The sequence below is a fragment of the Xiphophorus maculatus genome, chromosome 5, assembly GCF_002775205.1.
Source record: "Xiphophorus maculatus strain JP 163 A chromosome 5, X_maculatus-5.0-male, whole genome shotgun sequence".
In the NCBI taxonomy this organism is placed as follows: Eukaryota; Metazoa; Chordata; class Actinopteri; order Cyprinodontiformes; family Poeciliidae; genus Xiphophorus; species Xiphophorus maculatus.
The window spans coordinates 24,380,872-24,406,469 of NC_036447.1; the positions used below are offsets into that span (position 1 = coordinate 24,380,872).

At 37.8% G+C, this 25,598-nt stretch overlaps 1 protein-coding gene across 3 annotated transcripts in view; it reads right to left on the reverse strand.

The window, feature by feature from the left end:
- The window catches only part of sgcz (sarcoglycan zeta), a 342,032-nt gene that overhangs the window by 23,191 nt on the left and 293,243 nt on the right, over positions 1–25,598 (reverse strand). For all 3 annotated transcript variants that reach the window (XM_005807872.2, XM_023334551.1, XM_023334552.1), the window contains exon 7: positions 4,014–4,137. In XM_005807872.2, coding sequence (XP_005807929.2) covers positions 4,014–4,137 — 124 coding nt within the window. The remainder of the gene's footprint in view (positions 1–4,013; positions 4,138–25,598) is intronic.

A 25,598-nucleotide genomic window follows, 5' to 3' on the forward strand; every position in this document is an offset into this window, starting at 1 on the left:
TAGACCTTGGCACATCTATCAGATCTGCTCAGTATGAGCCTGTTTTTATCCTTAAAGAGCACAAGGTGCCAATGAATCCTGGTGTTCTCTGATCAGCTGAACTCAGGGACAAGGCCAGAGACACACGTCCAGCACCAGACCAAGCATGGCTCCATAGCTAATTTTCATAACTTTATACTGAATCATGTAACTGACTGGTAGAACAAGGCCTGTGGCAGAATTGACCAAATGTTATAGGTATGATTACTGGAGCATTCTGAACTAGGTGAAGATTTGTTTATAGATGCTGTATTAAGATCCATAAACAGAAAATTGCAAAGACTGAAACATTATAAAACAACTTCTAGCCTAGAATGTGATATTACAGTTATGAGCTTGGGAATATATGTAAGGTGAAAAAGTGAAAAAAAAAAGTAACAGCAACTTCAAGAGCATTTTAAAATGCTCATGAAGTTGCATAGCTTGATCCAAAATGAAAATTAGGCATCTTTGAAGAAAGCTACAAAAAATTCTAAAGATCTTCTTGTTCTGGCAAATGGAAATAATTTCCATAATTCTACACTAACTCAGAACAAACGTTTGGTCTGATTTAGCTTCAAACGGTGAGAAAAAACCAATAAGTATCTCTTTTCATGCGGCATATATGACAGTTCTCTAACAGAATATAACTGAATAGGAGAGCTAGCGTTACTAAAATTGTAGCCTGTTTTCTCCGGAGAACGTAAACCTTAAGTCTGAAATTTCCAAAAGGTCCATCATCCTAATGTGTTCAAAAAGACAAGCAGATAGTTTAAAAGAATAAAAAAAATCTTATTAAAACGACTTTTAATTCTGTTATCAATTGAAAGTCTTGTTCTCACCTGCTTAGGGTGACCATATTTTACTTTGGGAAAACCCGGACAACCTGCGGGGAGGGGGGGTGCTGGACACAAAGTCTAAAAGCGGGAAAACTACATACATTTGCGCCTTCGCATGTTGTTGGCGTACTGACAGCCATCTTCTGATTGAGAACAGGGCTGCCCGCACTGACGTGGCTCAGGGATTACGTGACACGCAGCGCGGTGCGCAGTGCCTTACAATGCACTGTAAGCTATGTAATGTGTTTTGAGGCAGTTGACCAAAATCCCGGACGATTTTTAAATTCCCCCCGGACATCTTTTTAGGTCTGAAAAGTAGGACATGTCCGGGAAAAAGAGGACGTCTGGTCACCCTACACCTGCTCCCTCAAAACCTTTCAAATCCTTTACAAATTTTACATCTGTGATTTTTCTGACTCCAGATAAACATGACTGGTACTGAAAATGGACAATTTTGTGTAATTGTCATTCAGCAGCAACATCCGCTCAAATGAGTGTAGTCTACTCCAACCTGATTACGCAATGTTCACTAAAAGGCTAGCTGACTATTGGCGGCTAGCTAACAAGCTAGCCATGGGTAAGGCTGCCCAGTTCTGGGCAACAGGTGATTTCTCTGCACATTTTCAGTACCTGTTTTTTTATTACACAACAGAAAAACAAGATAATGAAATCAAGTGAATGCAAATGGTTTTTCTACCACACTCTAGATTTATTTTTTCTTATAAAAGCACACACAAGCTGCATACCAATGGCCAGGATATTTTCAAATTTTGATCATTTTTTTCTCTCTTTATGTGGGGTAATAGGAGCCTTTTGTGAATACATTTACCCATGCTGATAAGCCTTCCCTGGCATTTATGAAGCTGTGCCGGGGTGATCACAGGCTTCTTTTTGTATGTGTGTCTGGCTGAAGAGCGCTGTAGAAAAGGGAGCAGGGGTTGAGAAGCAGAGCACTATAAATGCTTAATTTTCTCACGCCTTTCATGATCTCAAGCCTCGTCGCAGGCCCACACCGCCACCCCTTGTTGCGCTGTGCTTGATGCTACTGTTCCTCATCAGTGGGGAGCCAGCGATTTATGCATAAACGGCATGGAAAAACATCAAAAATCGAAAGAGATGACGGTCGAACAAATGCCAATGAGACAAAGCAGAAAGAAAAGAAAAAAATTATATTATAAACCTCCGTTCTTCCTTGTGAAGTGAGAGCTCTAGTGATGTATAACCCTGGCAATGGAAAGTTAATTAGATAACTCTTGGAAAGATGAAGGCCTGAGAGGCTCAGATGGAGTGGATGAGAAAGAGAGGTTGACAAAATCACGCAGAAAGGAATGTTATAGACTCCAAGAAGAGAAGAGAGAGACAAAAATGAGTCGGGTTAGAGAATTTGGAAAGTTGGAGGGGAAAAAAAGGTGCTGGAGATGACAAAAGCAAAGATAATTCAGCAGGGAGAGAAATGTGCAGAGGTAAATAAGTTTTTGAACATGTTTTCTGCTTTAGAACCTGTGTAGTTTTTACGGTACACATTTCAAAATGCTACAAAAGTTTAAAACCCCAGGGACACCGTAGCCTATAAAGTAGTCTGAATCCATCTTTACACGGGGTTTCTTTTAATAGCAGGGTTGTAGCAAAACTATAAATGTAGATAAGAATGCTTTAAAACTTTTTCCATCCTGAAATAAATTGGAGAAGACTAAAGAAAACTCACCAGGGCAATTATATACTGTCACATTTTAAGTATTAGTGGTGGGTTTTCTAGCGCAGCAGCAGAAGAAATATGATGCAGAACTAACAGCAGGTGAGGGTGATGGGCAACCTTCCAGATACAAGCAGGTATGGATGATTGGATAGTAATGCACTATATGATTTCTAGTCAGATGTAACTTTGGACTCAAGTTTACATTTGTCAATCTAAACCTTTTTAAGGCAACACAAAGCAGCTGATGGGGGAGGGGGAAGAACTTGCATTAGATGTTTTACACAGTTTGTGGAAATGACACAGGTGAGGTAATAAGAAAAACAACGACAACACTTTTTTCACATCACACGGGTCATGTCCCCAACAATTGCATGTTACCATTGGGAGAAAAGACGGTAGGAAGGAAGATGATGGCACGGAATGTTTTTTTTAATTTTATGATTAATCATGTGTACAAAATGATGCATGTGTGCTTTTAATTGCTTTTTTTTTAGTTCATTGCGAAATTGTAATATATATATTTTTTTTAAAAAAAAAAGGAAAAATAAAGAGCTGTCACTGCATACCTTGTATGTCGATAGTGTGTACAGAGTATATACTCTTTATGCGGTCAGACACTCTACAAATGCACAGTATATGAAGGAAACCCTTTGTAAATTCTGCAGTAAAGGCAGGTTTCTTTGACATTTAACATGTGGAAGTCTTGAGTCTACTCAGATTATATCTGACGACTGGCTTTGAAACGCCTCCCAGATGGATGGATGAAGACTTGAGTGTTTTCCGCTACTGCATCAGTGTGTGTATAAGTATTTGCGTGTGTGCTGGCTGTAAAAAAAAAAGAGAAACGTTTGTGTGTGACTGACAATGACAGTGCGTGCAACTCAAGGGGGGGTCATTCTTCTGTTAATTACTAAGTTAATGACACACTATGCTCCAGTGGACAAGCAATATGGCAGGCTGACACACACATACACTCACACACTTATGAGCACGCATAGGGATAATGGCAAAGTCTGCTTTGGCGCTCACAAAAAGTGGCAGGCTGCTATGCGACGAGCTTGACAGTGAGATAACAGGCTAACAATGACACACACACAAACACACACGCACAGCAGCAGCAGCAGCAACTGACAGGGAACCTCATCAAACCAACTTTAATGAAGTCACTTCTCCCAAATTGAAGAGAGCAAGAAAGCAGTGATGAGAGGAGGAGGGGAGGAAAGGAGGACAAGGTCACTTGGATTGATAATGCTCATTAGCTTAATAAGGTACTTTAATGAAGCTGGCCCGCTACAATAGAGTGCAACACAGTCTATTGCCCACACACACGGTAGCACAAACATTTTCATATTTTCCTACATTTTCAACTTCCGACACTGCTGTTGTGAGCTGTATAGTTTTATTGCAGAAGACTTCATCCGCCCTGCATACATCCAAAACAAATGTAAACACAAACTGACCTCTCCATCTGAGGATTGCAAGAGGAGGTCTTTCCTACAGGAAGCCGTGAAGTCGCCCACTCCAGCACTGACCTCTACCCCCCTGGGAGCTTCTAGCGTCAAGGTTCGAGTTGGGGACTCTAGTCTGTAAAAATCAACAAACAGATTTTAGTCACACCAGAAGCAGAAAGACCCTTCGTTGACGCCGCACATAATTGCAGTGACAACTTAAAAGACTAAGGTAAACCCAAAATTCAGTGTCTCAAAGTTAGAATATCACATTAAATCAATCAAAAACAGATGTACGCACAAATATCAGGCACCTGGAAACTACATTTCTGCACACTCAATATTTGGTTGAACCTCCTTTTGCATTAACTATTGCATCAATGTGGTGAGATCAGCCTGCAAAGCTTTATTGGAAGTCCAGGTTGCTCTGGTAGCCGTCTTCAGGTCATCTGCCTTGTTGGATTTGGAGTCTCTCATCTTCCTCTTAACAGCCAATAGATTTTTCTTTGGGGTTCAGGTCAGAGCAGTTTGCTGGCCAATCACGAACAGGAACACTACAGTCATTGAAACAGCTTTCGGTAGCTGTGGTAGTTTGGGCAGATGACAGACGTCCTGCTGGAAAATTGAACTCCCCATATTACACTTGTAATTTCCACCACCATTGACTTCACATTCTCCTCTTATGATTTTATTTTCTTACAACAAAAAGTATGTGTGGCTGCACCATTCAGAACAAATAATTGGTCGCTCCCCAAAATGAGTTTGTGATGTGGTGAGGAAAGATCAGGTAAAATGTCCATGTCCTTAATTGGATTTACAAACAGTTGTCTCACAACATGCAAAACAGAACAGGTACAGTTAATATTTCACAAAAGATCATTTAGAAAAATGCAAAGAAAAACAAAAAAAAACAAAAAAAACATTTCTTTAAATTTCAATAAGACAAAAACATTGCATCAAATTGTATCTATACCTCACTCAATCAACAGTGCAAAACATTTATTGTCATGACAGCAATGAAATCCTCCTTATAATGACTAAGCAGTTTTTTTGCCTGTTTCCAACAGGTTTCTGTTTACAGTTTATCTTTGATGAGCTGCAAGTCTTTGAGGTTGGAACGCCTCCTTGCCATCATCCTGACCTTTAGCTCCAACTAAAGCGAGGGCATCAGACTTAAAAGTGGTGACCAATCCACAACATTAATTTTACCAACATTTTGATCAAAGCAAAAGATTGCTTTGAACCCAAATCCCGCAAAGGTATTAATCATTTTAGCCTGAAATTTATCTTTTATGTTTAGTACCTGACCAGACTACCGTCTGTAAATCAAATTAACCATTGGAGACGTCGAAGTCTTGCCTTACCTTTTAATTATTTTTGGATAGATGGACGCATCTATTTTTGGCTGGAGTCTTTTTTTTTATTGTTCTCTTTCTAGCAACCACAAATCATTTTTCTCTTGGAAAATTTGCATCCATAAATGAAAAGAATTGTTACAATTTACAGCTTTAAAGTGCTTTGGTCACGGCTGATATCATTGCCCTTGAAGCGAAAAGGGTCAGTCGCTCAGTCTGCGACTCAAAGTGGGAAAAACAAAATGAGTTGATTAAACAGCTTGGTGGAGTTAGATAAGCGCTTGTGCTTCACTCAAGGGCATGATAGGAAATGAAATTAAATAAAGAGCCCTTTTAGCAAAGCTGGAAGAATTACGGTTTATGAAGTGGGAGTTATAACAGATTAAACCAAACACTCACAACAATGATCAAATAATACAATGCGTGAGGGCACTTTTCCAGGCACAGCTTGATGAAGGGCACTTTAGCAAGTTGGTTTCTCAGTCCCTATTGAGAAGGGACAAATCATTTAATCCAGTGGATTTATCAGCTGAACTTATGCCATGCATTTGGGATGTTGCCCAAAAAAAAAAAAAAAGAAAAAGGAAACCTTACATAAACAAACACTGGTAGCTTGAACCAAAGGCAACTTGGCTCAAAATGAGCAGACAACTTCCTCTTCTAATGTCCTTCACTACATGCTCCTAACCGGTGCTTTAAATGTAATTGCTCAGCTCAGGATTTCAGCCTGAATAACTAGGGAATTATAAGTAAAAAAAATATATAAAATACAATTAACATTAATATTATAGCTGTATCTCATAATTGCTCCATCTGTTATCAGACATCACACCGTCATGGTTTTACATTAAAAAAAGACGCCTTATTGGGGGAGGAAATTTATGTTTTTCTTGAAATGTTTTAGCGCAGACATCTTAGTTAACTTTATTATCTTTAAATGCAACCTCAGTGGACAATAGACATTTCCCTGATTGGATGACAACACACTGAAAGTGGAGCAAGCCGCTAACAGTGGCACTTGATTTAGAAAACTGCTCGAAGCAGAGCACTTTCAAGGGAACCAAGCCATTCCATCTCTGCTTTTGCTCGTCTTCCCGAAGAGAAAATAGGATCTTCTTCGGTCCAATCTTTTCAGTTTATTATATTTCTAATACATCTTATTTTGCTAATAAAATACTTATCACTCTTGGCTAAATAATATCATTACGGTAGGTATCACGTGCTATTTTGCTTTAGCTGCATATTTGTTTTTTATTAAAGATTATTTATTTAATAATTCCTGATTTCTCTATGCAACACCAGCATCTTCCACTTATTACGAGTCCATGTTAATGTCAGACTCAGACTGTGGAGTGGAGGAGCAGTGAGGCAGACATAATGTGATGGACGGTTTGCCACTGTGCAGTGCTGAGCATCCAAGTGATATAATAAGTGTTTCGAAGAAGACACTTCACACTGGCTCTGACTTACTGATCTGTAAAAAAAAAACTGGACATGTCAGAGGTTAAGAAATAAAACAAAAAGGAAGGAAAGTAGAAAAACACAACAAAAGGCAGTGCTGGTTTTGAATGAGAGACAAATCACAAGAGGGTGAATTAATGTTGTGGTTACCAGCATTAATTAGAAAAACGTCAGAATCACAGAGTGTTCGGAAAACAGTGTGTATGCTCGTGAACAAGCATACAAACACACCTTAATACTTTATACCCGTCACTCTCTCAGCCACCCTCAAAGCTTTTGCTCACTAACTTCTAACATTTCACCCACAATGTTTCTTAATACCAAATTAGGAATTAACTTTGATGGCCCCAGCAGAGATGCACACCCAGAAGAACCCACGATACACAAGAACATATAACCTTTCCTGAATCAAATATGAAGCAGTTCATGCTGGATTGAATTTCATTGTCAAAAAACATCAAAAACATAAAAAAAGATTGGAGACTTATCCGATTGGTGAAATTAGTTTTCTTAATCAGCAACTATCTTGATGTAGACCAAGTGTATTTGTGACAATTAGGTGTTTTTTTTGATTTTGTCATTTAAAATAAAGACTTTTTTTTTTTTACTTAATACACAGTGTGGCTGAGTATTTATTTTGGCCACTTGCTTTCTACTGGAAAAAATGACCAACAGAAGGATACATGGAGCAAAATAAATATTCTGTACATAGAACATTAAAATGACCTCAATTTCAGGACAAAAGAAACCTACATGGCTTTCAAGTATTTTGTCTTCACACTGTTAAATATTCCCTTTTGACTTTATGAACAATTTCTTAGTTCAGCTAGCATTAGCTAGACTGTTGGTGCTAGCTAGCATTAGATTGTGCTCTCTGCTTAGTAGAAGCTAAAATGCTAATGTTGCCTCCACAGTGTCCATCCTTTCAGGGTCACGAGATCTCAGCAATATGAACACAATAATTCACACAGACCACTGAAATTAACATTTTAATGTGGCACACCAAAATACTATTTCTATATGGACGAGGTTTAGTGAAGTCTGGCGAGGTTGTAGTGTCGTTCAGTGCTCTTTGAAGAATGATGAGGCTCCACTTAGTCTCATGTCTATGGACATAAATTGGTTGCAGCATATTAAGTTCAGTGGATTTGAGAGTGAAATGCAATTTATTGTCTTAATCTTCATGATACTGATTCAGCTGCATGGCATTGGACACGGTAATGCAAAAGTTGATGAATGTATTCTGGGATCAAATTTAACAAAGCAACAACTGAATTGAATTTTTTTTTATGAGTCAGGTGCATACGTGTGGTTGTAGAAGATCCATACAACCATACGTATGCCAAGGTAAACTACCTTGGCACACTGTCGTCTGCCAAGGTAGTTTAACCTCAATGTTCAGCAGACTCGCTAAAGCTGAGCATGCAAAGTCATTTAAGTGGATGTACAATAATATTTAGGGGAAATGGTCTGAAATCTGAAAGTGCTTTGGAAACATTTGGATTCTGAATGATATCATGGAAATCTAGTCAGGTAAAATATATAGCCACCTATATTTGTTGTACTAATTTGGCCTTTTCCATTAACTACTTTGGAAACAGAGTGTCTCACAGATGAAGCTCCAAACTGCACTCTTCAAGTAGCAATGAAGATAAATGAGCAAACTTTTCAAACTGTGTGTAAATTAGCATTAAATTTCAAACTGTTGAAAATCTGCCCACATTTGAATGACGCTACTACGACATGCAGGACTTTGTTCCACAACTGTTCATTTGGAAATCAATCAACCACCAAAATCAACCAACTAAAACATGAAATGTCTAAGAAATTAAAAACTTTGCCAGAATGAACGTAAAATATTTTTGACACTGCAGCCCAGTCGGTCTTTTCACTGCATAAACTATACTTATCGACATTCAGGTTATACGCATGTTGTACTTTAACAACACAAAACACATATAAAGAGGAAAGAGCTACGGCGAAGAAAGGGTTAATTTAGATCATATAAATATATACGATCACTACATTTCTAAGCGTTCCATCTTTCTTTTATTTGAAGTCTAAAGCCCATAGTGAGAGTAAATCACCAACACACACACGGGAACACCCCCTCTCTTTTACACACACACACACACAGGCATCAAGTTTCTGGTCAGGCCCTCATAAGGTTGTGTTTTTCCTTTCGCAGTACAGATAGCAGGAGTCTGCAGCAAAGCTCTTATCTTTCCAATTCATTATTATAAGAAAAAAAAAGGTCTTACACCTCCCTCCCTCCCCATTCGCATCCCCATCACCACCATGACAATAATCCCCAGTTCTCTCCTCTTGCTCATAGATCCATTTTGACCTTCAGTTGAGACAAGGCCATTTCATGCGCCGTCCATATTTGTCCACCCTGACAAGATAAGCAGGACAGGAATATATCAACACAAAATGGTTTTTATCTTAATACATTTCTGGTTAGAACAGATAGGAGAGTGAAACAGACAGGAGAGAAGTAGGTTTACACTTTGTGAAAAGGAAAAAAGGAAACATAATCTAAAGAGTGGCCTTCGATGTCAATGAATGCCACTGTTCTTGTTTTTAGTATGTTTTTGTCTAATATGCTACTCAAAATCTAAATTTATGTATGTTTTTTAAAAGATTATTTAAATTGAGTGTGTTCATGCAAGGCTGTAACAACTGTTATTTAATCTGGGCTGCAAAGACTTATTTAACATAGAGCTTTGAAAAATAGATAAAGTCCTATGTATAAACAAGTATCTTTTAAAAAAGTAAAAAAAAGTTGATTCATGTAGTCATAATTTGGGTATTTACATGGACGGAGAGGCATTGGCCACTTTTCAAAAGTTGAGCTGAAAGTTTGAAGGAAACATTTCGAGTTTCAGGGATTTCAGCATGACTTATTTTTCCCCACATGACTTGGTTGACATTCATCCTGCCCTTTTCTTCTTTAGAACCGTTGAAGGCCAAGCCACCTTATCGCCAACCTGCCATTTCGGATGCGAACCTTTAACCTTTTCACGCTAAATGATCCATCATCTGCTTCAGTGCCCCTGTTGCCGTCCTCCATGAAAAACTTGAAATAAGTTTTTAAATATTAAAAAGTGCCGCTGACTTATACGCAGAGTGAGGTTTGAAGACAGGAAAAGTGTCATTTTTGACTTTTAGAGGCTTAAATTGAGTCAGATTGCAAAAAGGTGGCATTTCTAAAAAAAAAACAAAACAAAAAAACCTTTCCAAGTGAGTGTGATGTTGTGTATTTAAATCGATGCATGAATCCTGAGGTGTGGTAAGAAAATCTTAGAAAATAAACTTTTCATCTTTTTAAAAGAAGTTATAAAACTTCCTAAGCTATTGAGGTGGGGCAAGAGGAAGTCAATGTACATATTTCTTTGAGGAAAGCAAGTGAAGAAGAAGTGAAGCAAGAAAAAAAAGTTTGTTTATAAATGTAGATATGGAGTAGATAAAAGATAAGCACATTCCACTTTGAATTCTGATGTTTTACATGTGTGAATTTATAGAGGAACAACGGAACTAAAACTCCATACATGGTCTTGAAATCGTGAATACATCATAACGCAAAGTTTCTATTCAAAACAAGAGAAAGAAAATGAGCCAAAGCACAGAATCCGAAGGGTTTGCTTCCAGAACATGGCAGCAAACGTTGGGTTTACAAAGGCACATCTGAACACATCCCCAGGCTTCCAGAGCAATGTCTCTATGGAAATGTTCAGGTCTGTGTATGGCACAAATTAAACAAATCATATCAGCACAAACACCTACTAACCTGATGTCAGCTTGGTTAATGGGTGAAGTTAAGTTTGTTGCTAAATACAAGCAAACCAGAGTGTTGCAAGGCGCCAGTCCTCCACTCAATGTTTGTGAAAGACTTTGATCAAAATGGCTCCACTTCAGTTCACTCATTCACCTGCTGGTACTCCATTTCCCAGATGTTGTTGTTTTTATCTTTCCTTTTCTGGTTATCAGCTCTAAACAACCACTGTTATTTCAGTGTTTTTAACTTTTCCATATCCCTGTACTTATTGTGGTAGTTCAACATATTTGATAAATAATAGAGATAAATATACAGTTCAAAATTTCTTACCAAGCAAAATCCAGTCAAGACTTTGGGGGAGCTACAAAAGGAGCGGAGCGATCAAGGAGTGTTGTACACACGAGCTAAAGAGAAAAGGACTGCTGGTCCAAAGTCGTCATGCGAGATGAAAGGATTCTGCATTTCATTTGGAAATTAAGTTCCCATAGTCTAGAGGAAGAGTGGAGAGGGAAAGAATCCACATTGCCTAAAGTCCAACCTGACATTTCCATAGTCAGTGATGATTTGGGGTGCCATGTTAAACCTAGCGGGTCCAGAGTCAATGCCGTCATCTACCAGGAGACTTTAGAACACTTTTTTGGCACCTGCCCACACTGCCAAGGGCAATAACATCTGGTTCAGTGACCATGGTGCTGCTGTGTGTGATTGGCCAACAAACTGGCCCGACAAAAACCCCAAAGACAATCTATGGAGTATTGTCGAGAGGAAGATGAGAGACACCAGACCCTGCAAGGCGTGTAACAAATTGCTGCTATCAGAGCAATCTGTTACACCTACACAGTGCCACAGGATGACCACCTCTATGCCACAGAGCATTGATGCAGTAACTTATGCGAAATGAGCCCTAACCAAGTATTGGGTGCATAGAAATGAACATGCTTTCCAAAAATCTAACATTTCAAAAATAACTCTTGTGTAAACTCCTGCTAGTGGTATTATTTATCAAAGTTACATAATTCCACTTCTTTGTCATAACATGATGAGGTAAAAACTCATTTTCATGTGAAAAAATAAATAAAGTCGACAAGCAACCTACTAAAGCAGAGCTGGGAAAAATGTATGCATTACTGATTTGAGTAAAAACTGTGGGCCAATTTTCTCAAAGGTCAAAAAGATGATGACGACTATGTTTACTTTTAACGATTACAAACTTTAGATCATTGCAAGTGACTTTCATTTCATGAGAATAATATTTAAGATGCTTCTTCTTTGTTTTGGCATTCTGACACTCACTACTCCTGCTTATCATACTGTCTCCCAGTTCTGAACTCTCAGTGTAGCCCTCCATATACTGAGGAAAGCTTTAATGTCTTTATATCTGTGGCCTCTATTCCCTCCCTTGCTCCTCAGGTGGATATCCAGAGCTCCAGGTTTAGCTTGGCTGTCTCCAGTGCCTTAATTATAGCTAGTTTACTGTATTTCTGTGAAGTTCTTCTTCACTGAATCTTGCAGCTGCTCTGATTGAAGGCTAACTGTTGTCAGAATTGCATTAATCTTGCCTTACGATCTTTTTCTTTCAGTGGGAAAACCGCTATGTGGGATTTGTTTCCTTCATCATCTTGTAGCCAAGAGTCTCTGCAGGGACTGCTGTTGAGGATTACATCACTTTAATAACTTTGATAGCGCCCATAGATAAATTTTGAGGGAGTGTTTTCTGGTAGCAGAATTTCAGAGTGCACACTGATGCTACGATTTTTGATTAGACATACAGTTGAACATGAATATCTTTATATTCCTGCTGAAAGTTGTTTCAATACAGAGTTCAATACAAACTTCAACTTCTACAACTTTGCAGCAGCACAAGTTAGCACTATGTTGTCTCAGAAGACAACATACACTTTTCACTTCTGTGTATATATATATATATATATATACACACAGTACAGACCAAAAGTTTAGACACACCTTCTATTTCAATGGGGGTTTTTTATTTTCATGACTATTTATAAGGCAAGAAATCCCACTTATTAACCTGACAGGGCACACCTATGAAGTGAAAACCATTTCAGGTGACGACCTCTTGAAGCTCATCAAGAAAATGCAGAGTGTGTGCAAAGCAGTAATCACAGCAAAAGGTTGCTACTTTGAAGAAACTAGAATATAAGGGCTATTTTCAGTTGTTTTACACCTTTTTGTTTAGTGCATATTTCCACATGTGTTATTCATAGTTTTGATGCCTTCAGTGTGAATCTACAATGTCAATAGTCATGAAAATAAAGGAAACTCATTGAATTAAAAGGTGTGTCCAAACTTTTGGTCTGTACTGTATAAATATATATATATATATATATATATATATGTATATATATATAAGGAGACAATTTAAAGATCCTTTGGAAATCCCCCAGATCGTTCCACCTGCCACGTCTCCATCAGTTCGATCTTGTGTTTATAAAATCACGTTGCCGATTTGATTTAAATTTCGCAGGATCCATCCTTTTGACAACAACTTTTGACTGGACAAATTCTAAGACTATGCTTCAGAATGTTTATTCCAAGACTCTTGTGGTTCTTCTCGCTATGAAATGTAGTTGAGGAAATGCATAATGGCGGAGCGCACACAGAGGGAAAAAAGTGAAGCAATTTCATGCCTTTGTGCCCCCAATGGAGTGCAAGGCTGATAATTTAATCAGTAGCAAAAGACTAGCTTGACTACTCCACAGCTTTAGCCCCATTTTACCAATTGTTCATTAAATTGTTGTTTTTTTTGAGAGAGAAAATTGACTTAGAAAAATATATTCTAAAAATTCAAATAGACAAAAAAAAAAACAACAGAACAGTTGGAAAAGTATAAGCAAAGCACAAAAACGTTTTGATGAATTTAATTACAACAGCTACCCAATGATGAATGGCATTGTGTCCATATGAGCTGTTCATTTGGGTCATATTGAAATGAACAAAAAAATGTTGTGCTGGACATTGTAACGAGTTCTATTGAATCTCAGACTTTGACAAAGATTCATTTTCTGGCTTAGTCTCATGTTTATTTTTCACAATTCGGCCACAGACAATGATGCCATTGTGTGATGCCACATTCTGAGAGATTTTTGTTCAAAAACAACTGCATATAATCACTATGTTATTTGAATAAATAGGAGAAGGAAGGAAGTCACTCACAGATGGAAAAGAATGTAATTAAAAAAATCTCAGAGATAAATACAGAATGTACAATACATTTGAGCAACTTTCTGATTTCTTATCTTCAAAGATGATCAAAAATACTGACGTAATCGATACACAATGATTAAGCATGTAGATATATGCTTAATCATTTTACTGTCATTTTATACTTAGTTAAAATTCTTTAAGAACACTTTTTTCTTTTTTCCCCTCCAATCCCTTTTCCTACATTATGAAAAAAGTCAAATTAGCCCCAACTTTAATTTGCAGGTTTATGTGTTGCACCTGTTAGAGGCAGACTATGCTTTCACACCGTTTTCAAATTCGAGAAAAAAAAGATCTGCTTCCTGAAAGAATGCACATTTATGTAAATGTAATTATTTTTTAAAGAAAAAGAAGGTAAAAACAATGTACACAGACAGTGGCTCATATTCTCCCTCTAGTGGACAGAAAGAAGATGCATAAGGAAGAAATGCTAGCAGACTGAGGCCATTATAAACAACAAAAGAGTCCATTGAAAAGGTATGATAGACATTCTTCTGCAGAGCCAGCAGACGTACGATCAGCGACTTTGTTTCCTTCATTTCTCTGCCTCATTGCCTGCCCTCCTACAGCCATCCTATCAGTGTTTCTCTCATCCCTCCTGATCGTGCCCTACCTCCTGGGTGGATTCTCGCTGTGCTCACTCTGAGCAGGGAACATAAAAACAGACACACAGCGGAGGAAAAAAAAAAAAATCCCACAGCCTCCCACATTCTTTATCGACTTCATACGTAGCTGTTTTTCATGGTGTTCATAAAAGTCAGTGTAAATTCTGCACTCTTCCTGCATGAGCGGCTTCATTACATCTGAAAATTCAGAGTCCTAAGACATTATAACACGCTCCCATGTTAGAACTAGAAGTTCATTAATTCGATCTCCTTCCCATAGTTTTTAAAAAAAAACTTAATTCTTTTAGTTTTCTACTATCCCAGCACCATGTAATTCTATTATTAAATTAATAGCTAAAACTATTCTTTCAGAATAGTCTTTTATTTCAGTAGAAATAATGTCTTAAAATGGCAAAACCAACATTTGGAATATTGAAAAATTTAAGTCAAAGCCAAAGAAAAGTGTCTGTTGATAAATGTCTTGATTTGGACAGGTGCTAAACGGCCCACATTATTGTCCATGAAACTAATTCAAAATCTTAAGTTTCAATAAGGAGAACTGTTTTTACTTTATTATTACTGGAGGGCATTGCACAGCACAGTGTTACCAGTGAAACATTTTACAAATTGATAACATATCAATAACTATGGAAGCCCAAGATTACTTTGTATGTAGGCAATGAGCCATATTCTTTTATTTATTGAAAAGAAAAAGAACGTAAACAAAACAGTGCTGAAGGGTTTCCCCCAGAAACCTTTCTATGCCCGGGGCGCTAGGGCAGTCATCCAGCTGGCCGCCATGTTTTTCAGTTAAAAAATGTTTAAAGTTGACAGAAAATTTGAAACTATCACCTGATCATTATGCGTTATTGGATGACTGGAAGAGTAATACCTGAACACCAACACTAAAATCTTTAAAAAAAAGGCAATAATTAAAATAAAAACACCAACAAAACAAAATAAATAAATAAACAATGCCGAGCTTGTTGGGAGCACAAGTAAAGCCTGGTGGCCCGCCAGGCTTATAATACACCGTGGGAAACCCTGGTACTGCTTCTTTGCTTTGGTGAGTAGCAACTCAGTCCATACATGTTTATATTTATGCAATATTGTGTCACACTCTTTGTAAGTGTGTGTGTGTTTTGTAATCTGCTGTAACTCCCCTTTCTGCCTAGCAACCTCAAAGCATTTCTAATCGTCTTCATCCACATACAACAATTTGGCCCAGTCACAATCTGATATTAACAGCTGCTTTTTTTTTTAACAGTCAACACACATTCACTCATAACTCATGCTTATTTCCACAATAGTAACAGATGGGTGGCAATATGGCAAGCCTGTGGAATATTTACTTGTTGTTGCTTAGCCGAATTCCCTGCTCAAGATGTGCACAATGGCAAGTGATGATAAACAGCAGGTGATAAATAAAGATAAACAACAATCAGCAAAGAAAAACAATGCCTTAACCAGAGCATGCAGAGCTTCTGCAAGGCGAACAAAAAGCCACGTCTACAACACCCTGTTGTAGATCACTAATTATTTCTAGAAAGCATTAGGCACTCTAATAGCGCATTGATTACTGCTGGTGTGGGGCCCATTCACCGACACTGTGGCCCGGGTTATTCTGGTGAACCCAGAAAGTGCAGATGTCTTTGAAACACCTCATTAGGTGACACTACAGGAAGGCGCCACGTTACACCTTGTTCGGTTAAGATTGTCATCATCCACAATGAAACGAGACCATATCCTTAGTTTTTGGGGGAATTGCAAACATAATCAATTACAAGTCATTGATATTACAATGAACTATAAATGTCAAAGCTGAAAAAAAACAAAACGGTTCTTCATAATGATTAACTACGATAATTGTCAGTTAAGAACTTTTTACATTACATAACCAGCAATAACAGCAGCAACACTTGAGTTTCTTAAATGTTTAGAATCAGTAAAGTGTTGGACTCGTTTTATGACTTGTTTGTAATTAGTCTCGCATAGAACGAGGCTTATTTATGTTTTTTATTTCGCATTTAGAAGCGCAGCATAACATGGCCTCATTGTAAAACATGTTTACAATACGTACTAGCAGAGCCTGAAATTCACTTTTTAGACTGGCAGGAGGATAGAGGGGTATTATTTATGAGCTTGATTATGGGCCTTATATTGTTTGGCAAGCAGCTCTAATTTGTAGTCTTCTCTAACTTGCTAGCTGCCATTTTAGCTCTTTAAGAGACTCATTTTGTCTTTTTACCTGTTGGGTTTGCTCTGCTTTATCTCTTCCACATAACACAGGGCTTAAAGAAAAAAAAAGATTATAAGCATGGAAAACTATTCAGGAAGAACTGGTACTAATTGTGAGATTAACTACAGATCTTGTCACATTCTTACTTCAGTTGATGACATTAATTGTTGTTCCTTTTAATCTTCTTCCCCATTTGTCATCACAGCTGCATCTCTGGCTTCTTTTTTTTTTGCGTTTTGGTTTCATGAACCACAACTTTTCCTGTTCTTGTTCTCATCAGCTGCATCCCTCTGCATTGAAAAAAATCTTAAATAGGAAAATTCTAATTTTAATTTTATGATTCACCATCATTTTTCTGCAAACATAATGCTTTGGGGGTTTTTTTCCACTCCTTTTTCCAAACCTTGGGCAATTTTTTTTGTATAATGCATTTCATTTAACAGTTTGGTATATAAGCATATTTGTGGCGCTTTCTCTTCAACAAACACATTATTTTATGGTAAAATAACTTTTATGGAAATATCCAGAACATAAAGCAAACATCTGAGAGGTGTTGGTGCTTCCAACTCGAAACTTATTTTTGTTTTTGTTTTTTTGTCTGTACAATTCAGGTTTAAAAATGGGATACATCCCTCTATGTCTTCATGTGGTTTTTCTTTAGCTTCTCCTTAGTTGCCCTGGAACAATGTGTTGGTCACAGCGTTACATCCACTTTCCCCTGAATGTGATGAAGGAACACTGTACCCTTAGCAGAAAAATCCCCCCCAAAAAGCCAACCACTCTTCATTGTTTCCATTAGGCTAGAGTGAACTCCAGTCAAAAAAAAAGTCTGCACATTTTCAAGGTGTAAGAAGCAGCAAATGTGGCTTTGAAAGGATGGAAGTGTGATCATTTGCAAGTGTAAGTTTAAAGCTGGCTCCAGTTCCAGCAAATGCAATACCTCTCCATGTCCACTTTCTTACAGTAACAAGAGTTTTGATTGGTACATTTCCTCCAGCCTAATAAGCGTCACATCTGATTGTCTCTCAGAAATTTGTAGCACTTATTTCCAGTGGTACGCTGTCGTTAAAAATGCTGCTTCCAAGCAACACAGGAAAGTACAAACGTGAATTCAAATATGCTATAGATTGTTCCCATAACCAAGGTTGCTTGTTAGTTGGCATGCTTTCCCTTTCTCCTCTTGTTCTCAGTGATTCGCCTTTGTGTCCAATCAATAAGAGATGAAACGGGGCAGGGCTAATTGTCCTAGTTGTCCTTTTTGTGTTCCAGGGAAAAGGGAAGTGCATCGGAAATCCAATCACAAGACAGCAAACACTAAGATTATGTGCTTTTTGAATGGGGTTAATGGGGTTTTGCTCACACACTTTAGATTGGGGGAAAACTACTGTTTGAAAGTTGTCAATATCTCTAAAGTGAATAGTGATGGGTTTTTAGTATGTCAGCAAGGACATAAAATAAAAGGATTTTGACCCACAATCAAACAAAGTTGCTATATATAAACACCAATATAATGGTAGAATATTAGAACATAATCAAGAGCAAAACTGCTAGACAAGAGAAATTAATAGAGGAACTTTAAAGTTGTGTCTAACAAGTAAAAATTACCCTTAAAGCTCTGCAGGCTGCTCTTCTAGTGCCACACTTTAAAGATACTTTGCCTCAAGCTAGGTTTTAATGACTTCCAAATATTTAGACAGTAGTGAACTTTGCTTTGTCTGTGTTCTAGGTAATTAGAAAAACATTGCAACTTTACTACATACTTTATCCAATTTAGTTTTGTTGCCTACAGTTTTATCATTTTAAAGAATTTTCCGTTTGAAGGTTGGTGGAGATTACGTTGAAGATATTTTGAAGACCATTTTAAGAAACTAGGTAGAAAATCTATGTTCAACTTCATGCATAACCAACTCAATTACATTTTTGGAGTTTAACTTTACAGTCTACATTCTGAACCACAGTAATGTGTTGTTCACCCAGAGTTATATCAGCTGTAAACCTTTCTGTCCTTATTGTTCCATCTTGGGAACTCTGTCTAGAGTTTCCTCCAAATTGACTTTTTTACATACTTTAGCTGAGTGAACTAATTGTATTCTGCCAAATATTTAGATTTGTTTTAACTGTTCAGTTAAATTGGTGGCATTGACAATAACTCCTTTTACTACAACGGTGTGAAACACCCTATTTGAAAAGTTGCAAGTGGCAAGAAAGTGAGATTTATTATCTGTATTTCCACATTTCAAAACTGCAAAAATTTTGGCAACAACAGTTGCCATGCTCCATCACCACATGTTGCAGCAACTGCCTTAGCCGAAGCTGAATTCAGTCACAGTAATGTAACAACAGAGATCTGTAGTTGAGTGGAGTCATCTAATGCAATGCCAGTCATTAATAGATCTTTTCATCAGGACTTAATACCTTGGATTGGGCCAGGACATCACTACAATGTACAACTTAACAAAATATATGCTTCCTTTTGATTTCAGGAGATCAATAACGCTTGGCAGAAGAGCAGCATCTGTTACATTTCTTGACCGACTGTGACTACTTGGTCAGCATTGTCTCTCCACCAGTTTGCATCCAGAGTCTCCATCGCAGTCAACCGTTGCACTCAGTGAACGGCAGCAGCGGGTTTTTTTTTTCTAAATTACTGTTTTAGGTTTTAGCTCAGCTACATGTTGACCTTTGAAGAAATTCTAGAAAATCCAAACTCAAGTCAAGAGATGGTATGACAGTAGAAGTAATCTTGCAACGAAATGTAAAAACAAAAACACAAATGTCCGCTGAGCGCTGGGAGAGCATTAGCAAAGGAATGTCAGACAGAAAAACACATTTTGATTTGTAACTATTTGACAGTCAACTAATGAAGGGACATATTTTCTTCTACAATATGACATAAATCACCCAGTGAATTGCATATTGTCATATATGCAATACACCACACGCATTGTCACTACAAGTACAAGCATTGTCCTAGGCAATTTTGAACTGTTAATCTCTTTAGACACCTGACCTCTAACGGAAAGAGGAAAATATTTAAAATGAAAGAAGTAGCTATGAAAAACAATTACTAAAGAGAATAATTGTAATTTGTCGATCTGAACCTTGGACTCTCCCAAATGTAACTTGATTTTCCTTCTGGAGATTCCGGCAACATTCCACCCACATCTACCAAACCTGAAAAATGTGTCATTTTAACTAAATTATTCTATAAATAAACCTCCCCTCTCCTATCTATGTTGTGTAAATGTAATAACTTGTACTCTTATTCCTGCTACAAAAGCCCTATTTTAAACAGCCAATTGCCCTACCTGATCTAACTAAAATAATCAATTCAAATAAAACCCCTTCTTGTGACCCTTAGTTTGAAAGGGCTTTTGCTTTCTTCTGCATTCACTTTAGCTTTCTAACATGCAAGCATAGGTAGCTCCATTAAAGCAGTGTGATAGAGAGTGGGAAGGGGCAAAGAATACGATTTCTCCTCTGCTGCCCTGGCTGAAGGCTAAGCCTCTTTGAGGAGACCTCACCTCAAGGTATTGATGGAGAGAAGGCGGCACATAGGGAGGGATAAGAAGATGAAAGAGGAGGCGATATCGATTGAAGAATATAGTTCATCTTTGCTGTATGGCTTGTTCAGGAGGTGTTGAAGACCTCTAAACCAAGCCAGAGTTATAGCATCGGCACAGCAATTTGGCTGATTGGAACTTCTCTCACTCTTCTGCTTATTTTTCTGCCCTCTTAGTCAAATTGGTGTTCTGATATTTCTACATAGCTAGCACTCTGTCTAAAAAGCAAATACATGAAAGAGTACATAAAGCTTGAATCTCGCTAATAAAAACAAAAACATGTAATATAAGATGACACTACGGCTTAAAGGGACTGTATTATGCATTTTTCAGGTACATAGTGCTAATTTACAGCACAATCAAGCAACTATGTTACCTTCAGTTGTTATAAAAATGCTTCATATATCAAATATAAAAGTATAAGTCACAATTTAATGCCTTGAAAATGGGCCTCTGTCTCTTTAAAAACTCCTGCTCTTTCTGAAACTCCGCCTTCAGGAAGTTTTCACAACACTTCTCCATAAACCCTTCAACGTTTTTACCAGCGTTGTACTGAGAAGTAGCTTATATAATGGGCAGGGATTTGCAGTTCCACATGGTGTTTGCTAATTGTTGCTTGCTAGTCTGAAGGAGCTGACTGGGGTTAGTCGTGGGAGAAGATTGCTTTGTGAGGTGGAAGCTGGGAATCTTGGAAACTACAGCTCGAGGAGGAGCTTCGCCTCAAAGGCGGTGCTCAGTTCACTCAGGCGTTTAGCACAGCCGAGTGGATGCGATGGAAGATCAAAGAATTTCTAAAAAAATATGCCAGAAATAATCAGGGTATGTTTTTAATGAGGGCATAATATTCTAACATGATGTAAAGCTCAAAAAAGTTGATTTTACATGGATGGATGAGAGATTGCTTTAAAATGCAGTAACATAATCAAACAGGGTTATTTAAAGGTGGGTCACAAAAATTTGGCAAATTTTATAATCAGAAACAGATTAAAGACTTTTTGTCTAACCTTGGGCCCTCTTGCCTTTGGGCTTATTTTTTAAAACTACTAGCAGATTTTTAAAAAACTAAAGTTGGAGAATTTATTCAGATTAAAGGTTGTTTTTCTAAAATGGCAGCACATCAGTAAGAATAAATAAATGAATGAAGATTTTGAACGGAGGTAGCTATCAAAAATAAAATTGCAAAAAAAGAGGAGTAATTCATATAAAGACAAATGTGTGTTAATCCTTCTTCTCTTTAACAGACAATAGTGAGTGACTGAAAGAAGAAATCAGGAAGTGTCATCCACACTGGACATAAAAACACACTATTCTGGGAGCATCATTCATTGGTGTCTCAATAAAGAATAGCAATAAATTTTAATGCTTTGTCTTTAACTTCATTTGTTAAATTGTGCTTAGTCTTGATTTGGATTTGATTAAGTTCTTGTTCAGGTCGACAAAAGCCCTGTTGCCACATGCAGGGTCTATTCATGTTTTTGAAGTGGATGTTTTTATAAAAAATTAGAAGAAACAAAATTGAACAATGAACTGCTTTAAACTTTAACCTCCGTTTTGTTCCCTTATTGCATCCCATACACCCGACATTTTTTGCTTCATGTTGATGAAGTTTGACTTCTTATTCAAAAATAATAATAAAACAAAATACTGAAAATTTTTGCATGCGATATGTCATATCCAAAAATTGTGCATAAAAAACACAACAAAAATTCCCACTGACTTACAAATCAAGGCATCATATTATATTTCTAGGGACAGATGCAGAAAGAAAACACTGAAAGATTAGAAGCACCACAATTTTGAAAGGTGATTTCTGTAAAGCAATTTAGTTTGAGCGGCATTGTACGTCCGTAATTATTTTTCTTCAAAGGCAGCATTCATTTGATGTTTTTTTGTTCTTACTCTGCTTCTGTAGTGAAGTGCTTCCTGCTTGGACAACAAGCCAGGTTTGTTTTTATGACTTTCTGCTTCTATTAGAAAACAGCAGAAGTTTGGAAGATCTTGCATATTTAAAACAACAAAGCCAAAGCACTTGAGGTTGGTAGAACATTTCCATCCATATAATTCTCTGTTTTCATTGCGTTTGCTCTTCTTGACAGAAAGACGCAGCTAGTCAACATTACCCTCTCATTTCAGTATTATTTAGTCAGTCATTTGCTAAAGGGAGATGTCAAAGAAATGCAAAGTACAGCACTTTTTCTAAAGCAATTACACTCTGCTAAAATGCTTCAAAGCAATATGAAAACAAAATATATGAGCCTTAACATGGCTTCTGGATAGTTTCAAACCAGACATGGCAATCCATAGCGTAGCTTTTGTTAGGTCTTTGCTGCTCAGTTTTTCCCTTGTCTACTGATACGATAACCTAATTACGGATCTCTATGTTATTGTCTTATTTAATAGCTTCAGTCCCATGAAAAACAAAAACAAAATTACCTACTGGTCAGTCTGATCTACATACTTTTTTTCTTTGCTTTAAAAAAACGATGAGTTGAACTGGAGTTTGTTCTTAGTTTCCAAATTTCCTAGAATATATTTTTCCCCAAGCATTGTTGTCCGTCAGTCTGTCCGTCCGTCATCCATCCATCCATCTTCTTACACCCTTGTCCCTAGTGGGGTCGGGAGGTGCTGGTGTCTATCTCAAGCTGACGTTCCGGGCGTCCAGTCTGTCACAGAGCAACACAGAGACAGACAGGACAAACAACCATGCACACACACTCACACCTAGGGAGAATTTAGAAAGACCAATTAACCTGACAGCCATGTTTTTGGACTGTAGAAGGAAGCCGGAGAACCCTCGGAGAGAACCCACGCATGCACAGGGAGAACATGCAAACTCTGTGCAGAAAGACCCCGGACTGGGAATCAAACCCAGGACCTTCTTGCTGCAAGGCAACAGTGCTACCAACTGCGCCACTGTGCAGCCCCACATTGTTGTCCTTGGGAATTAAATTACTTTCATTTTGCAAAAAATGAACTATAAAACGTATTTTTAACATGCATCCCTGTTTCATATAGTGTTTGTGCATCAAGATGAAGGGTGTAAAATGTAGTTTGCCGGGTCAGGAGTGAGTACGGTCCTTTAGCTGCGCTTCGTTCGTTTCAATTTCTTTTCTACGCTGAATATTTTTCCAGCTCAGTGTTCTCTGTTTGGTCTCCCGTCCTGCTAGAGCCATGTCCAACATTCAGCAAGCTGAAGTGAGTCCCTGCTCGCCACTGCCATGCAGAGAGGCTACATATTGTGGCATGAAATTGAAGTTGTTACCACTGTGGTGCAATTTCACAAGCGCTGGTTCTAAATTTATTCAACCCATGTTAAAATGAATTCATGCTCCTACACCGCTGCATAAACACCGCTTAAACATTCCCAAGGTCGCGGCCATCTACTGCCAGGCTGTGTACGTGGGCGATTGTGCGTTTTCCTCTTTACGTGAAAACTGAAATCTTGACTGACTCTTGCTCCATTAGCACATATGTAACTGAATTCACCTTCAAAACACCACAAGATTGATGTAAAGGTCATTGTTTTGATTAATCACATCAGCTGACAAACCTGTCAGTTTGGTAAATGAAAGACATCTGTGTTATGCCAGCAACATATCTGTACAGTGACCTGAGATAAAGGTTAGACTTCATACATAACCTCTACTCATTTAGACTGAGAATAACAAAGGTCATAGATAATAGAAGTTCAATTTAATAGTTTAGATATTAGGGAATGGACCTTCAGTTTATATTGTTATGTTTCTAAGCAAGGAGAGAAACACTGTAGGTGCGTAAAGACTCCATGTTTGTTGTGGTTATTTTGGGGTCATAGCTGCAACAATTGAGTAGCATTTGAATAAACCAACAGGCCTGTCACAATAAGCAATAAATTCATTAGTCGCATGATCACTTAAAATGTGGTCGATGACTTCCAGTTGCATGAGTGATTGTTTTCATCGTGTCCGTTTCTACAAAACAGCCTGGATGATAAAAACTTGACTCCAGTGGATTGAGTGACTCCTCCCCTTCTCGATTACTTGGTGTATAGGTCTGGACATACAGGAAACGATAAAATGGGCCACGTGGGGTAAGCCCAATACATGAGGAGATAGCGAAGACCGCATCAAAAGTTGAACATCTTTCAACTTGTTTTGTATCGCTAGCTCGCATATGCATGCACGACCTTTGCTAGTCGCTTGGCTGGAGAGTGAAGCGATTGTCGCCTTAATGGCACAACTTCCATAGGAAATGAATGAGAGAGAGCGACGCTACCCGCTCCGTTTGCTGGGCCGATAAGGAGGAGTGAACTCTTCGATCAGTTACCTGCTATGCTCCTGGTCTCCTCAGAGGGTAGCATGAACGCCACATGAGGAAGAGCGAGTCAGAAAAACGCTGGTTCAAAAGCCGATCATGACAGATGCAGCTTGGGACTCAAACTGAATGACCGGGATGAACCACTGAACCTGTGAAGCCACTGTGTTGCATAACAGTGGCAATTAAACATATATCTGCACCTAAAATGTTTCCTAGCTCAAAATAAAAGAAAAGAAAAAGAAATACAACCAGTGAACTGTTTCCATTTCATTGACAGTCCACAATCACTGGGGTGTTTAATCAACAAAATGCAAAATGGAGCACACTAAAGCAGACTGCTTGATAGCTAAAGAGATGTTGCCCCTCTAATCACATTGAAAAGCCAGTATTTTTGAAAAATGCTGCACACATTTGATACCCAGTAACAGCAGGAAGTTTAAACTTTTATTCACAATATCGCCTGTTTTCCCTGTCTGAGTGCAATGATTAATATATCTTAAAGGGCATGTTTGTTTCCAACGACTTCATAATCCATTTGATTTGTTTTTGGTTTTATGTGTTTTGGATACTTAAAATGTCTCTCAGTTCCAGTGTAAAATGTTCTTTAGAGATTAGTTTATTGGTCTTGGACAGTGTGTACTTGCATTATTATGCCATTTTATGCAATCAGTTTACAATGGTCTGAAAACAACAATATTATTGTAATAATTTCTGGGGCAATTAATTGGCCAGCTACATTTGTTATGACAGGCCTATCTATCTATCTATCTATCTATCTATCTATCTATCTATCTATCTATCTATCTATCTATCTATCTATCTATCTATCTATCTATCTATCTATCTATCTATCTATCTATCTATCATATTAAATGGTAAACTTGACAAGCATTTAGCACAAGACCCGGTTTCACAGGTTAAGATTCAGTTGTTCAAGCTGATAAATGAAACTCTTTAGGAGGAAAGTCTTGTGCAGGTTCTGGATAGAGATAAAACATTTTATCAAGCCACGTTTCTGTTTGTCTTCCTTCCTTCCTTAAGGAAGACAAACAGAAAGCAAACATTGACAAGATGA